The sequence below is a fragment of the Protopterus annectens genome, chromosome 1.part0 (assembly GCF_019279795.1).
Source record: "Protopterus annectens isolate FY-2018-M chromosome 1.part0, PAN1.0, whole genome shotgun sequence".
Taxonomy (NCBI): Eukaryota; Metazoa; Chordata; order Ceratodontiformes; family Protopteridae; genus Protopterus; species Protopterus annectens.
Genome location: NC_056725.1, coordinates 1,559,967,369 through 1,559,982,585, shown reverse-complemented (window position 1 = coordinate 1,559,982,585; position 15,217 = coordinate 1,559,967,369). Strand labels below are relative to the sequence as shown.

General features: G+C 39.4%; 1 protein-coding gene across 1 annotated transcript in view; it reads left to right on the top strand.

The window, feature by feature from the left end:
• Positions 1–15,217, top strand: part of PRKN (parkin RBR E3 ubiquitin protein ligase) — a 4,754,857-nt gene that overhangs the window by 1,810,660 nt on the left and 2,928,980 nt on the right. Inside the window, exon 5 of the mRNA XM_044073232.1 lies at positions 905–1,020. Coding sequence (XP_043929167.1) covers positions 905–1,020 — 116 coding nt within the window. The remainder of the gene's footprint in view (positions 1–904; positions 1,021–15,217) is intronic.

Below are 15,217 nucleotides of genomic sequence, written 5' to 3'. Positions count from 1 at the left end.
ACCATTCCTCTTAAATGTCAACAGTTTTGCAGAGAGTCCATAATTTTCCTCATATTCAGTGGAGTTTTCTGTTAGTAATGCTGACATAATGATGCATGTTCCCCAAAAGAAGCCCCTTAATTTTCTTTGTAATGGAGAATTCATACAGCAAAAAAAAAAAAACATAAAAAAATATATAATAAACGACTCCAAAGCACAATCCAAGGCACAATAATACAAAACCTAAAGAAAGAAAAAAACTCATGCATTTCAAAGCTTGGGAGTGCTTCAAACAGCTCCACAGCATACCTCATAATTTCTAAATCTTCAACAAAAGGGTCCTTTATTGTTTAGTGACTTAATTCCTCAATGATCTGCAGAAGAACACATCTTCATGAAAAACACACACAAAAATTTGACATTATGTGAAAATCTTCACAGACTATAAATCCATTCACATATTGGAGCTTTTCTCCCCGGGCCTCCGCTGAAAATGGACATGCATCCAGTCGGACTTTCCCGGTCAACAAATGTAAAATAAAAATAAATAAATAAATAAATATGCAGTACATATATTGGATTCCCCAGACTAAAAGAAGCCAACAGAAGAGCACTAAAGTCATTTTATACAATTTGCATTATTCAAAAAAGGTAAGACTTTTTTTCCATAAATAATTTTATTGTATAATAGCTTTTGTGATCAAACCACACCAACCAGGGGTAAATCCTGTGATACCCACACCCAGGCATAGATTATTGCTAAAGTATATAACAGTAATGCTAGCGGGACTTGAATAGTTTTGTTTAGAATGTGCTGCAAATGTTCTTATCATTGTTAAACTAATAGAGCTGTCTTTCCTCTAGTAAAGATGTTAGCATTAGGCTGTATCCCAGAGAGTTAACTGTATTCTTTTTCATATCACAGGAATTTTTCTTCAAGTGTGCATCCCACCCTACCACTAACAGTGATACATCAGTGGCTCTGAACCTCATTACAAGCAACAGTCGCAATATATTGTGTATCACATGTATGTCAATAAGGTAAGCCTGATCACAGGTAGATTCTGGAATATTTGCAAGGATTTAATGCTGCTGTTTATATTGTAGCTGTGGTTATATAAGTGAAATGAACTCTCCTGGCTTGGGTTAACATAGAAAACATGGGGCTCTATAGCCACTCTGAAAGAATTATGTGCATAAACTGAAGTGTAAGTAGAAGTCAGTCACCCCAGTCAGCACACCATCTCTACACGTCATCCAAGATATATAACAAATGCATTGAGGTACTTGCAGGAAAGGTCCCCAAACTAGATTAAATATCTTGACTGTTGTTTAAAAATGACTAGAGCTATCTTGAGCAGTGCGTCACACAGATGAAACGGAGGTAATTTGATAAAGGATACAGAAGATGTTTTAGTAGTAGTAGTATATTTGACAGTCTTGATTCCTTCATGTGCACATACTTTTATTTATCATGCACAGAATCACAAACGGGAACATTTTGTAGAAGATAGTGCCATTCCATTCTAGAGATGAAGAAAGAGTCTAACTGGGCCTTCCTAGACTTGGAGAAAGGATTTGCTTGTATATTGTGGTTGAGTTCTACTTGAAGCTGTTAACCTGTTACAATATTTTCCCTTCTATCTCAGTTCTCAGCATATTTTGATTTCCCCCATTTGCTGCCATTGTAACTGTGTTGTCTGTACTTGTAACTCATTTTCATCTTCTGCACCTTTATTTTTACATTCCATTCCACTATCCTTTGTTGAAGTTCTTGTTCAGAGTCTGCCCATAATGACGCATCATCTGCATGCAACAATTTTGTTGAACCTGACCACTGTGTGAGTCTGAAAACTGTTTGCATGTGTAGCATTGGGTTCTTGTACATACCCTGCACTAATTCTAACAATATTTCTGGGACTTTGAACCATCAAAGGACTGCCAAAATCAACTTTCTTTGAATCTTATAATATGCTTTCCTTCAAGTCTAGGGATGCCTATTGGGCTCTTTCCTCACTTCTAGGTTCTTCTCAACTGTCTGTTTCACTGCAAACATTGGGTCAGTTGTGCTGCATCCTGAACTGCTAATCTAACATCTTACTTTCTATTACTCTGTATATTCGTTTATCAAGTCACCGTCTCCAGTACTTTCATGCAGTGTGACAGGAATTTGATACCTCAGTACTGCCCCAAATTTGTGGATGCCCCCTTTGTTCTTGAACATATTGGCACTAGTATGCTTATTCTTCAGTCATCTGGGATACTTCTTTCTTTCCACACTGCTACGAGTACCCTCAGGAACCAGTTCTCCCCTAATTCAACCAACATCTTTATCATATCTGCTGTGACCTCATCTCAGCCTGCTGCTTTCCCTGCATTAATCTTCCTTAGTTCTATTATTAATTCTTCTAGGATGGCCCCCTCCTCTTCTTTCATCATAAGCTGTATATGGAGCACTACAGCTTCTGTGGGATTGTGTTTTCATTCAGAAGCTGCTGGAAGTGCTCATTGCATCAGCCTTTGAAATCCTGTGGACTGGTGAGTAGGTTGTTTCTGGCATCCTTTATGAATGGTGTCTGTCAACTATCATTTTTATCTTTCTGTCCTTGCCTTGCAACCTAATAAAGTTTATTTGTGTCATCTACTAGTCATTTTCCAGAAGCTGATAGAGAGCCTCTGACACCTTGCTCTTTACTATTGCAATTGCTCTGTTAGCCAGCCAGTATTTCTTCTTAGCCTGGTCTGCCTTTCCTGTCTCCCACTTTTTCCTGAGCTCCTTCATAGGTTCATAGGTGTTTACTAGGCTAACGACCACAGGGGCCATTCTAAGCCTAGCCATGCACCCCAAATCTTTGACAAGTTTTGATACCCATGATAAGTGTAAGCATGGGTCTGGGAGATGAACCATTTACAGGTTATCTCTGTCCATTAGAGACATAGGGCTAAACCAGAGATGAGTTTCCAGTTTCCCATGCAATTATCTAAGTTGCAGTTGAATTGGGTTAGGGAGGAACTCTGCTTCACATGGAAGGGAAGCCTGTTCCATAGATGGGGTAGGCTCTGGGAAACATACCTATCTCTCCAGCAGGTCCTATTTATATCACAGGCAAGATTTAAGTCTTTAGAACAGGTAATTATGGTGCTGTTTGTTTTGTGGATATGCAGGAGATCCATCAGAGTAGGGTCAGACAATGCCCTGTATGCCAGGCATAGATCTATGCTCAAAAGCCTGTATGAGACAGAATACAGGTATAGGGCCTTGAGGCAGTATGCATAGGACATATTACTTATGCCCTGTATTATTTTAGTCAAGAACCTGTGTGAACGTTCCAGTTGTTGGATATGCCTGGTTCAGTACATACCAAACAGGACATTGTACTCAAGGACAGGTCTGATGAATGCCAGATACAGTGGAACAATGACTTTCTTGGACTTAGATGCCATACCTTTGTTTATAAGTTGTGCAACACAGAATGATTTCCTCACCATTGTAGACATGTGATGATCAAAGGCTAGATTACTATCTGAGTGTGTCCATAAGTCCCTGACTACTGGGTCACATCCAAGGGGTGTGTTGTCAATATGATAGTTACCAAAGATGGGCGACTTCTCAAAGGATAGTATTATGCATTTCTTGGCATTTAGTTTTAGTCCATGGCTCTCACACCAGTTGTTTGTCTGTGTCAGCCTCTCATGGAGAACATTTGTGTCAGTATGAGACTCAATGACAGCTCCGAATTTGCAATCATCTGCAAATTTAGTCAGCCGGAGACCATTGACATTGGCCTTCACTTCTGAGAAGTAAATGCCAAAACGGAGCTGTCCAAGGACTGATCCCTAATGGACTCCACTTGTGATTGGCCTCTTTGTAGAGGTGGACTCCCCAATTCTAACTTACTGGGTCCTGTCCGTGAGCCAGTTGGCTGTCCACTGGGTGACATATGGGTTTGTACCTAACCTGTTGAGTTTGTCAACAATACCCGAGTGGGGTATTGTGTCAAATGCCTTGGCCAGGTCAAGGTAGGCAGTATGAATGACTTTGCCCTCATTCATTGCTTTGTTGACTTCCTTGAAGAAGTCCACCAAGTTGAGTAGGCATGATCTGCTCTTGACGAAACCAAACTGGGTTGGGTCCAGTGTCTGGAGGTTTACTATATCTCTATTGATCATCTGCATGATAATTCATTCCATGGCTTTACATATAAGACTAGTGAGACTTATGGGTCTGTAGTTTCCAGGGTCTCTAGATGGCCCACATTTGTGCAGAGAGATGACAATTGCTGTTCTCCATTTATGAGGCACAAAGCCTGTTGGAGGCTACAGTTAAATAGTAATTCCAGAGGCCCTGATAGGTCATGTTTCATGCTATTTAAAAGGCATCCTAGGATATTGTCTTTCTTTTGATGACTGCCTGAAATTCTGCATTCCACTACTAGCTTTCCTTATGTACCTTATTTTTATACCTGGCTTGGCTGCATGATGGTTCTGTAGTTCTCGCACTTCCATTCTTCAACTCCACCTATATCCTCTTCTTCCTGAGATGCTACAGCCTAAGTAGTTCCTTGAGCTTTTGTGTTTTCTGTCCAGCCAATGTCCAGGTCTTTAACCTAGTCTCTGTTGACCTTTGAGCCCTTTCCAAATCTATACCAGAGTGTCTACTCTACCTCTCACTGGCTTGATTATTGGCTTTCAGGCCAACTATGCTCATATTGTTTATACTGCCTTTGCTGTTTATAACATGTGGCATAACATAACAAAAATGTGAAAACAGGAACCAGATTGTCTACCTAATGTGCTCCAGTTGCATGTAATCTGTGCTGCTATTCCCCACCACTATTAGTTTGCCCAGCCCCTTCCAGTTATCCTACACCCTCTTAAAGTCTTTTGTAAGTTTTCATTCCCTCAAACAAGCTCAGGAATCCTGCATGAAAGGCCCTCAACTTCCTTTTTAAAAAGGTATTTTCCCAGGTTTAAGTTGAATTGAGTACCCTTAGATGCCTGTGAATGTCCCTCTTCCCATTTTTATTTAGGTACCTCAGTTGCATCCCTTCGTATTTCCTGTGCAGATTTTTCTGCATCCATATTTTAATCTCTCTTTCCCTGGCCCAGTGTTCAATGGGCATAAGTCTATTGTTTTCAGTTGCTGTTCTATATTCCTTCTATTCTGCCACCTACATTATCTCTGCTGGCTTCTTTTAGCTGCTTTCTAGTTGCTTCTCACCGGTTTCCCTTCATGGTCTCCAGAACTGCATACAGTATTCCTGATGCAATCTCATCAGCATGAAGAGGAGAGGGACTATAATTCCTGTATTTGTCATATCTGTGTTACACAGTATACATACAAAACTTTGGATATTTCATGCAAACTGAGCTGCTCTGTTCCTGATGGCCCAAACTCACTGCGTTGATAACATATATACCCTTTTCAGACATTATTACTTCCTAGTCCTAAAGTATGAGATATAGCTTTTTTTGTTGAGCAGAACCACATTTTTAAATCTGATGCCAGTTAGCTGCTGACTACAACTCTTCCGTCAGCAACAGTTATATGTGGCGTAGGTCATCACCCCACTGACCAATAGTTTATTGTAGCAAATAAAAGCTAAGAAAATGATTTGTATTTTTCTGTTGTCTATGTGTTACCATTTGCTCATTAAATATAGCGTCCCTGTATGTTGCCACTGATGTTAATTATCATGTCACTACATTGTCACCAGATTGTCATGGAATTGCTCAAAGTCATAAGGAAATTCTTCCATACTGTGTCTGATCAAATGCATTTATTTATATTTTTGTGAATTACTTTGCCCTGCTGTACAGAGTTCATTTACAGAGGGTGCCCATGGAGAAAAGCTCCTAAGGTAAAGCAGTGCAATACGTAAGAATTAGCTTAATGCAAATAGTAATAATTAATAGTAACAATTAAAGAATATTTTGTAAATAAGCAACCACATTATAATCCTGTCTTAAATGAGAAGGCACATGAAATAGTATTAAAATCCTGTAAATGAAGGAGATTAGAAGCAGTGATACATGCCTGTGTTGCACAGAACATTAGACAGTGTGAGAACAGTGACTTTAACCTGCTTTCTTAAAATCTGGTCAGGTTATGTTTTGGATATAAAGACTGTTAAATTTATTTATTTATTGATGTTTGTTCACCAGGATAGTCTAGATGGGTTGAGGGTTCCTTTTCAATAGAGTCTTCAGGAGAAAAAGCTCTAAAGTAAAATAGTTTTAAACAAGGAAATTGTGTTTGAATTCTGCAGTGTTACAATTCTAATCTCATAAAGAAGTATACTTTATTTTAGGAACTAAGAAAGGAGGTGCATTGGCACAATTATGGAATAAGAGGCTCAGAGCAGTGTTTGGTTAGCAGGCCTAAGTGTTCTCATGAACTTACTCCCTGAATTTTGAATGGATACTCAAAGGCTTTGGCTGTTGTGCAGTAATTTGTAAGTAAATCTACATTGACTGTATAGTATTCTGCAGGGAAAACTCATCTGTTTTATTAGCAAAGGCAAATGGGTAGGTGGATAATGAGAGATTTCTTGCAAACTTGGCAACCCTATTATAACCACTTTTCTGGGCTTATTGGCAGTGTAAGTGATGTAGCGTCTCATGAATATAGTTTAGAAAAGGAGGGCAGGAAGTGTGTGGAAGTTGTATTGTGGTATCTGGTGTGTGAAACTGATTTACTCTATAGAAATCACACAATTTGCAGCTGAAATGTGCTTTTTGAAGGATAAATCCATGTTAGTCAGAAGTACCAACTTACTTCCAAAAGTCAGTCTGTTCAAGTCAGCCAGTCTTTTTCTTTCTCTCCCTCTCTCTGTCAGTAGTAGGGATCATGGCATCATTATTGGTTTCTGATCTTTGATTATCAAAATAGACTTGCTTTTATTAAGAATGTGTATATACCTGGAAATAAGGAGCTTTTTTAAGTGTTATGACAGGAGCACATTGTGTTACAAGTCTTTTGCCAAAATGCTGGTGCATCATCCTGCTACAAGATCAACTCTATTGTATATAAAGAGAAAAGGATAGTTTGTCCCTTGGATTGCTAAGTAAACGTGCTAAGCATAGCATGTTCCTGTTTAAGATGACACTGAAGACTGACAGAAAACAAAATGCAAAGCATAAAGGACAGTGATACATATTCAGTGGACCAAACACAGTCTGCATTAGTTACTGCGGTCAAATAGTGCCTATAGGGAGATACGTAGGAATCAGGATTATTTTCATCATATTACCCTCTCACTCACATGAGTTGTCTGCCCTTGTCAAGGAAGTCACATTGATGAATAAATAAATAAATGTTTATTATGCTTAGCCTTTAGAATTCAGTTACTCCACTCACAAGATAAAAAAATCATTTTAAATGTTTAAAACTGTAGCATGTTTCCCTAGATATAACCCAGTTGTTTTATAATGTATGTGGTAAAAGAATGACTTTAGACCACAGCTGCACTGCTTCAAGTATTAGTGTATGGACATTTATAACCCTGCACAATCTGTCTGCGATACTACAAAATGCTTCTACCTTTACATTCATACCTGTCAAGTGCACCTCATTACAGGGAACGTTCCTCATTTTAGGTCTTAAAAAGTTCATGTTCCCTCAAAGTTCCACATTGAAAGGGTCTGTCACACATTCATTGTTAACAATTTTTAACTGATATCCTTGGTAAATAGAACTAAATCATAGTAATTCAATACAAGCGCTATTCTGTAAGTAAAAATATCACTTTTTTAATCATTCTATGAACTTCTTAGTTGAAGCTGTTAGTAACTGTTGCACATTTTGCCCATTTGTTGCACATTATGAGAGGTAGCATTCCTCATTTAGGAGAGGGATGGTTGAGAGCTATGGTTACGTTACTTATCTTTTCTTACTTGGCTGTAAATCCTCAAGTTTTGGTTGCTTCTTGAAAAGTTGCAGATGTTCCATCTTTGGATTGATTATAGATAACTTACACTGTTCATGTAAAATCAGTAACTCTAGTTACATCCTGAAATAGTAACTGACTGGGCTTGTGTCTCAGTTTTCAAAAAAATAATTTAACATTTGGTGTCCAGTATGCATTTTATTAAGAGAGGAAAGTGGAATTTCACAACAGCCATGTATCTTTTGTTCTGCTCTCAACTATTCCAGGCCTAATAAAGTCACTTGTGATCCCATGGATTCTTTAGTCTCACTACATGCAGTACCATCCTTTCTGTTCATCTTTGATTTAAAGGTATCAGTGTGGGTTCACTTTTCCTCATCTAATAATTTAGTCATCACTTAATTTGCGTTTGGATCACTGCTTACAAATTTTCCTCCATGTGTCTTCTTGGGAAGAAGAATTTTTCCAGGGCTTCCACTATGTAAGATTGGAACATGGTCACTTGGAAAATATTTCAGCAAATCCACAACATCAAAATACTGCAGTGCCCCTATACCCCCCCCAAACCCCCAAACTTACATGTACCAGCCCCACACTCACACATCATTGAGGAAACAAAAAACTCAAAACAGTGCCTAGCAGTCTCAAGCAGTCACTGTAACCTGAGCAAGCAGTCAAATTCCGATGAACTGTTGGATGAGGCAATATAAGACAACCTGCCTTCAGGTTATTTTTTGTCATTACAAAGACTGATATTATGCCAACATTGAGGACTGGTGACTTCATTATTTGCCTTGAAATCTTGTTGTACTAGCGGTCTGAAAACCTGCTGCATCCCAATCACCACAGACTTCTATGTTTCCTATACCAGATAGATTATTGTCTCTCTGGGGTCATGCAGTTTGCCTTATTATCTGTGCCTCTGACATTGACTTCTGGAGTTATGTTTGTGTACTTCGCTGAATGGATCTTCAAAATGTTGCCATGTGAGAGACTAATCCTTAGTAGGGGATTGTTTCCATGAACGGCATATATGCTTCCTGGGTACTGCAGAAAGTTGTTTACAATCTTTGCACTACTTTTGACAGGCTGATATTTATTTTGGTAAGACTTTTCATATTTTTGTGCTAGACTATTTCTCTGCACCCACCCTTTGAAACACCACTTTTGAGTTTTTCCTTTTGTTCTGCTTTCTTGGTTTCATGTTAACACATGACATCATACAACAGTTTGCTCAGCTACATATGAAACACAAGTGAGTTCAGTTAATTGGAATTGCTGGTTAAATAGCTTGGTCAGCAGCCATTTGTGCATTGGCCTTATGGTAGCATGCTTTTGATTGGCCCTTCCCAGCATCCATCTAAAAGCATGCTTTTATCTCATTTTCCTTACTGATTGCAGTTAAATCATTTTTTTGGACTGTTGTATACAAACTTGAGTTTTTTTTCTGTTAAATAGAGTGTATGGATAACAATGCATATATCATTTTACTAATTAAACAATAAAGTGATTAATTGATTAATTAAATGATTAATTTATTCAGTCATTTATCCATCTATTTAAAGCTAGACAGTTGCTTTCCTAGGTAGATGCGCCGGAAGCTGTTGAAGACTGGGGGGAGGGGCAGAGGGTGACAGGGGCACTTAGTGATCTAAAAAGGCAGTTTTTTAAAACTATTTAGTACCACAACATAGGTTCACTTGGAGGACATTTTAAGCTTAGCCACTTTCCATTTTGGTGCTTGAATTAACATTTCCTGATTGGTCTTACCTATCCCATGGCTGATAATTGTATATTAGCCCTAGTGAGAATAAATGTGATCACACTGTAGATAATTTGGGGGGACCCATGTGAGGGATGCAGCATTTAGGAACTGCTTCTATCCATTAGTGTCACGAGGGGATAATCTTGGAGTACATTTTCTATTACCCATCCTTAGATCCGGGTAGGGATGAGCTTTGTTTTACTTCACTGGATAGTCTGTTCTGGATATATATCCGTCTCTCCACAACATTCAGTTTAGATACCTGGACTAAGTATTTCTGATACCATTTGACTTGCTAATGTTCAGTAGGTCCATATGTATTAGGTCAGAGGATGCCTTGGATGCCAGACTTGGGATTTGGGAGGGTGGCCTAATGGCTAAGGTGTTTGCCTTAGAAACACAAGGTGCAGGGTTTGAGTCACACAAGGGATAATTGGCTAAGCTTAAAATGGCTCGCAAGGGCAGTTAGCTTAGTACTAATCTGTGAACCTGTGAACTCTGTAGGATACTGAGTATAGTGATAAATCTTTGAGGTGGTCCATGCAAGACCTACTGTTTAGGACTCGTATCCTTTTAGTAAGGTATCTCTGTGGATATTACAATTGTTGCATGGGTCTGGACAGATACATGCCAAAGTGGGTATTATACAAAATGATTGACCTAATGAGGACTTTGTAAAGGGGGACAATAACATCTCTAGATCTAGTCACAATCAATTTGTTTATAAGCTGTGCAATATAGAAAGACTTTCTTATGACTCTGGGCACATGTTGGTCAAAAGTTAGGTCACTGTACACACAAGTTCCCAAATGCCAAATAACTGGGTCAGTTCTCAGGGGGCATTGTCAGTTTGGCAGTTCCCTGGAGTAGATGACTTCCCAAAGGATACGATAATGTATTTCTTGGAGTTTAGTTTGAATTCATTATTCTGGCACCAGTTATTGTTTGGGACAAACCTTCCTGCATGATGGTTAAGTCATTTGGGGATTCAGTAACTGCTCCTAGCTCTAGTCATCTCAGACTTAGTCAGCCAAAGCCCTTTGGTATTTCCTTTAACTTTTGAGATGTATATGCCAAACAGAAAAAACTCTCAGCACTGAACCCCGGAGGACACCATTGGTGACTAGTCTCTTCCCCTATTTTGATCTCCTGCATCCTGTGAGCAAGAATACATGTATACGTTCTTTGATTCACCTTCCTGATTGTATTAAGCTGATTGTATTAAATTATATTGTTGTATAATACAGCACCACTTGTTAGAATGTGTTTTAAATTTGTAGTTTGGAACAGTCTCCTAGTGAGAATGAAACAAAATGTATGAACCAATAATCACAAAACTACCCATTTCAACCATAAAAGGCCACTCAAACATTTGTCATTACAATCCACCAATATATATGCAAAATCTCTGCAAAAGTCATCTAAATAATTCCACATTAAAGGGATCTGTAATTATTGAAGAGGTTGCTGCTAGCAAACAACTTTGTAGTATTTTATTGTTTCATCTACAAATAAAGTGCCTGTTGCCCTTGAAGAATAAATTCAATCCACTGAATACAGAAAGCGTTATAAGAGATCTGGGAACACAGGTTGACAGCAACCTCTCTTTTGACCACCACATTGCCACTGTGGTTAGAAAGTCCTTCTATATGGCACATCTCATTACTAAGGGTTTTGCATCCAAGAAGAAAGAGGTCATTGTCTCCCTCTTCTCTTCCCTCATTAGACCAATCATTGAGTACAATGCCCCATTTGGCATGTACCTCACTAGACACCTGCAACAACTGGAGAGGCCACAAAAGTACCTCACAAAGAAGATCCTAGGCCTTAAACACTTGTCCTATATGGACAGACTCAAAAAACTCCCACTATTCTCTGTCTCATATTGCCTACTTAGAGGCGATCTCTGCTTGACTTGCAAAGCCATGTTTGACCCAGCTCTGTTAGAAATGCTACATCTAAAGAAATCCCTATCCCTCCTCACCACACTCTCCAGAGACCTCAACCTCATTACCACAAATAACAGAACATGCTGGTGGGACAGGTACATAACCCAGAGACTGCCCATGCTGTGGAATATACTTTCCATACATGTCAAGCAGAGCACCTCATTGACCCTCTTCAAAAGAAATCTTGATGAGTGGATGGGAAATAGAAAATTCACCCCGGGAATCACTCCAGTGGCACTACTCAATAGAGGCACTAGGAACTAAGGTCGGGTGGCACAATGCCAGGGTAATGCTATGGGCTATGCTTGTAAAGCCTCCAGGGCCATTAGCCTAGTACACACCTATGAACCTATGAATTGCCTATGCTACATTAAAAAATGGTAAGCTAGTAATTTTGCAATGGGGAATGGATGGCAAATGATAATGGGTTCAAAGTTACTAAGTAACTCCTCCAAAGTAGGACATTCATAGGACTGCAGCATCCACTCCCATTAACGTACAACACAGTACAGTATCAGCAATCCATCTGCATACTGTGGGAGTAGAACCCACAGCTTTGTGCATCAAAAGCAAGTGTACTACCTGTTGTGCTACTAACAATGCAAACAGCTTAGCATAAGTAGCATTGAACTTCTCTTTGCTTGAAGCTCTCAGCTCCTTGTAAAATCCACTTGACAATCATCTAAATCTCTCAATTTCGCAGCACAAGAAATCTGGAAAAAGCCAAAATTTATTTGAGGGGCAAAGGCCCAAAGCCAGGAATACATTTTAAATATTGCTTGTATAATCTTAGAAAGTTGCTAAAATAAAGTGTTTTGTTTACCATGTGTTTCCTGAAAGACTGAAACTTAAAGAGCTAACATTATTTAGTGAATTCAGTTCTCACTGATTTTCCAGAAAAACACAAATGTTAAGAGGAACAGACTACAAGTATGAGCCAGATATTGTGTGAAAATCCGGACAGTGGAGAGCTATGGACTCAACTCCCTGAATCATAAGTGGTGGTATGGGTAGACCCTGAGTAACAGTAACCACCAGGTATACCTAAATGGGGCATTTTTCCACAGACACACACAAACACACACACACACACACACACACACACACACACACACACACACACACACACACACACGCAAGGAAGCATAACTCCTGCAAATAAAAGAACAAAACTTTCCTTACCGACATGACTCTGGTAGCACCAACGGAACAGTGGCAGCATAAGTCCTATAGCACAAAGCAATAAGAGAACAAGAACAGCTAGTTTAGTTAGTTTAACTCCCCTGCGCGAATCCACGTTAGAGTGAAAACTCCACTTCATTATTTTTTCCCGACAGGTCTTGCAGCTGTAAAAGTGAGGGGGGGGGGGGCTCCTGGCTCTATGGTTATGGCACCCATGCTCCTAGGTGGGACTTGGGAGCACTGTCTAGTTAAGTGACTTAGAGTCACAAAGTATTCAAGCAAAGGCAGGACCACAGAACAAAGCTCATTCACAGCCATTAACCAGACTCTTCTTTGCTAGACAACTAGAACCAATATCCATCATTACCCTGGAGTAGAAGGCTTCCTATATATCCATCATGTCTTTCAGAACATTGTAGTAAAGGTTCCTGACTTGTTCATTGTGATGAACGTAATGCAGTAAATTGCCGTAACAAGAAGGTGTCTGTCATTCCAAGATGATGAAGATGTGGGATAGAGATGAGATCATGAGTTCATTCATGTGTTTGTGGCCAATGACACAAACACCCTGAAGCACCCAAGATGGCAGTTTTATTTAATACAATAGCAATTTGTGTAGGTGCAACCAGCTGGCAAATACAAGTAAACACCTTTTGTACAGCAGAGGTCAGCTAGAGTAATATCTATTTTTATCCATGTCCAGCATAGAACTGTTTCAGTTTTACGTACTTGATCCAGGCCTTAACATGTTTTGTAGAGAAATATCTTCTTTTCATCTCGAGGCAGACAGAATACTTGCACTGTTCTATCTGGTCCTACGTATTCTGATAAAATGCCACATGTTCGTAACTTTTTTTATTATTAAGTCATAGTAAACCTTTTTTAACCTACTGTTGCCTCTTGATATAAACTCAAGGCAACTTGATAAACCTACTTTTCAGTCTCTCAGTGCCTAGGTTTGGTTACTGAGGAAAAATTATTAGGCTTTGACTTTCTTCACTTGCTATGATGTTCCTTTTAATGGTCAGAATGCCATGTGTGATAGGTACCTATCCTTGAAGATGAGTTCTGTGATACCTGATCCTTGAAACAGAAAAGGTTTGCTTTATGGGTTGCCAGACTGGTTATACCTCTATAATTCTTCATTAAGGGCTAAGCCCTGGAGAACTTCAGATTCATTACAGACTTTAATCTGCAATATACATCCATATAAACTTATCAGCCTTTTACATTGTTGCAGAACTGGATGCTGTTTAGTGTTTCCAAATCAACACTTTATCCCTGATACTTCAATTTATTTTTTTTCTTTCCTACTGGGAGCCTGGATTTGTTCAGAAAAGACCCCCTGTTTCTACATGCATCTCTTAACATATATGTCTCCTATTTTAGGAATCCTTGCCCCTATTTTTTGACCTTTCCCAGCTCATCATAATCCTCTTCCCTGTACTTCCATACCATCATTTTTCTGTGTGCACTGTTACTCTTCCTCCTACTCTAAACCAGCTAGTGGTATAAACACTCTTAGGTAATGAGACCAGCCCCTGGATATTCCTGACCATATCCACATTGCTTAGGACCACATCTAGAAGTTTGTCCTCTCTAGTATTATCTTATACTAGCTGACCAAACCCCTCATGGTCCAAGACGTTAGCCAACATCCATCTCTCTCCAACCTAGAGTTCAGTGTCTCCTGTTCTGTTCCTGTCAGGTTCATATACTCCATGACTATGACCATGTCAGTCCTACCCCATTCTTTTATTCTACCCCCCAGCCTCTCATTCTCCCCCAAAAATGTTTCTTTTTTTAACAGTATATCATGCCACCAAGATTAATATATGCATAGGTTAATGGATGGTAATTTTTTAGCCATTATATTTTGCATATGCGTAACCTCAGAAGCAGGAGACCAGTTGGCATAATGGTTAAGGTCTTTGCCTCCCATGCATAAGGTACAAGGTTTAGTCCTGACCTCTGACCAATAACTGTTTAGAATTTGCATGTTCTCCCTGTGTCTGTGTTTGTTCCTCACACTTACTGGTGATAAGTGAGTTGAGGACCTGGCCTACTCCAACCTCCGCCAGGGACCCATACTAACAGTGGGAGGGGTGTATGTGCCCCTGTTGGCCATGTTTGCCTGCCATAAATCCCAGCAGTCCTGGGTCAATAAGCTACTGGCTGGCCAGTGTCCAGTTGCCCAGCATGGGTTACCTGGGATAGCTCTGTTGAATGAAACCTGAATATAGAACTAATCAACCTGCTAAACATGAACTAAGAATTGCTATACTCAGTGTAGGTTCACAGACAGGATGGCGCTTGAAAGTGGATGATATGATGATATGGAGGCTGGATATCCTATGTATCCAAGATCCAAGATAGAAGGGCAGTTCAGCAAAGCCACTTGGCTTGAGATCCAGAGTCTATTACTCAGGCTAGAAATAATGATGGAATTGTGG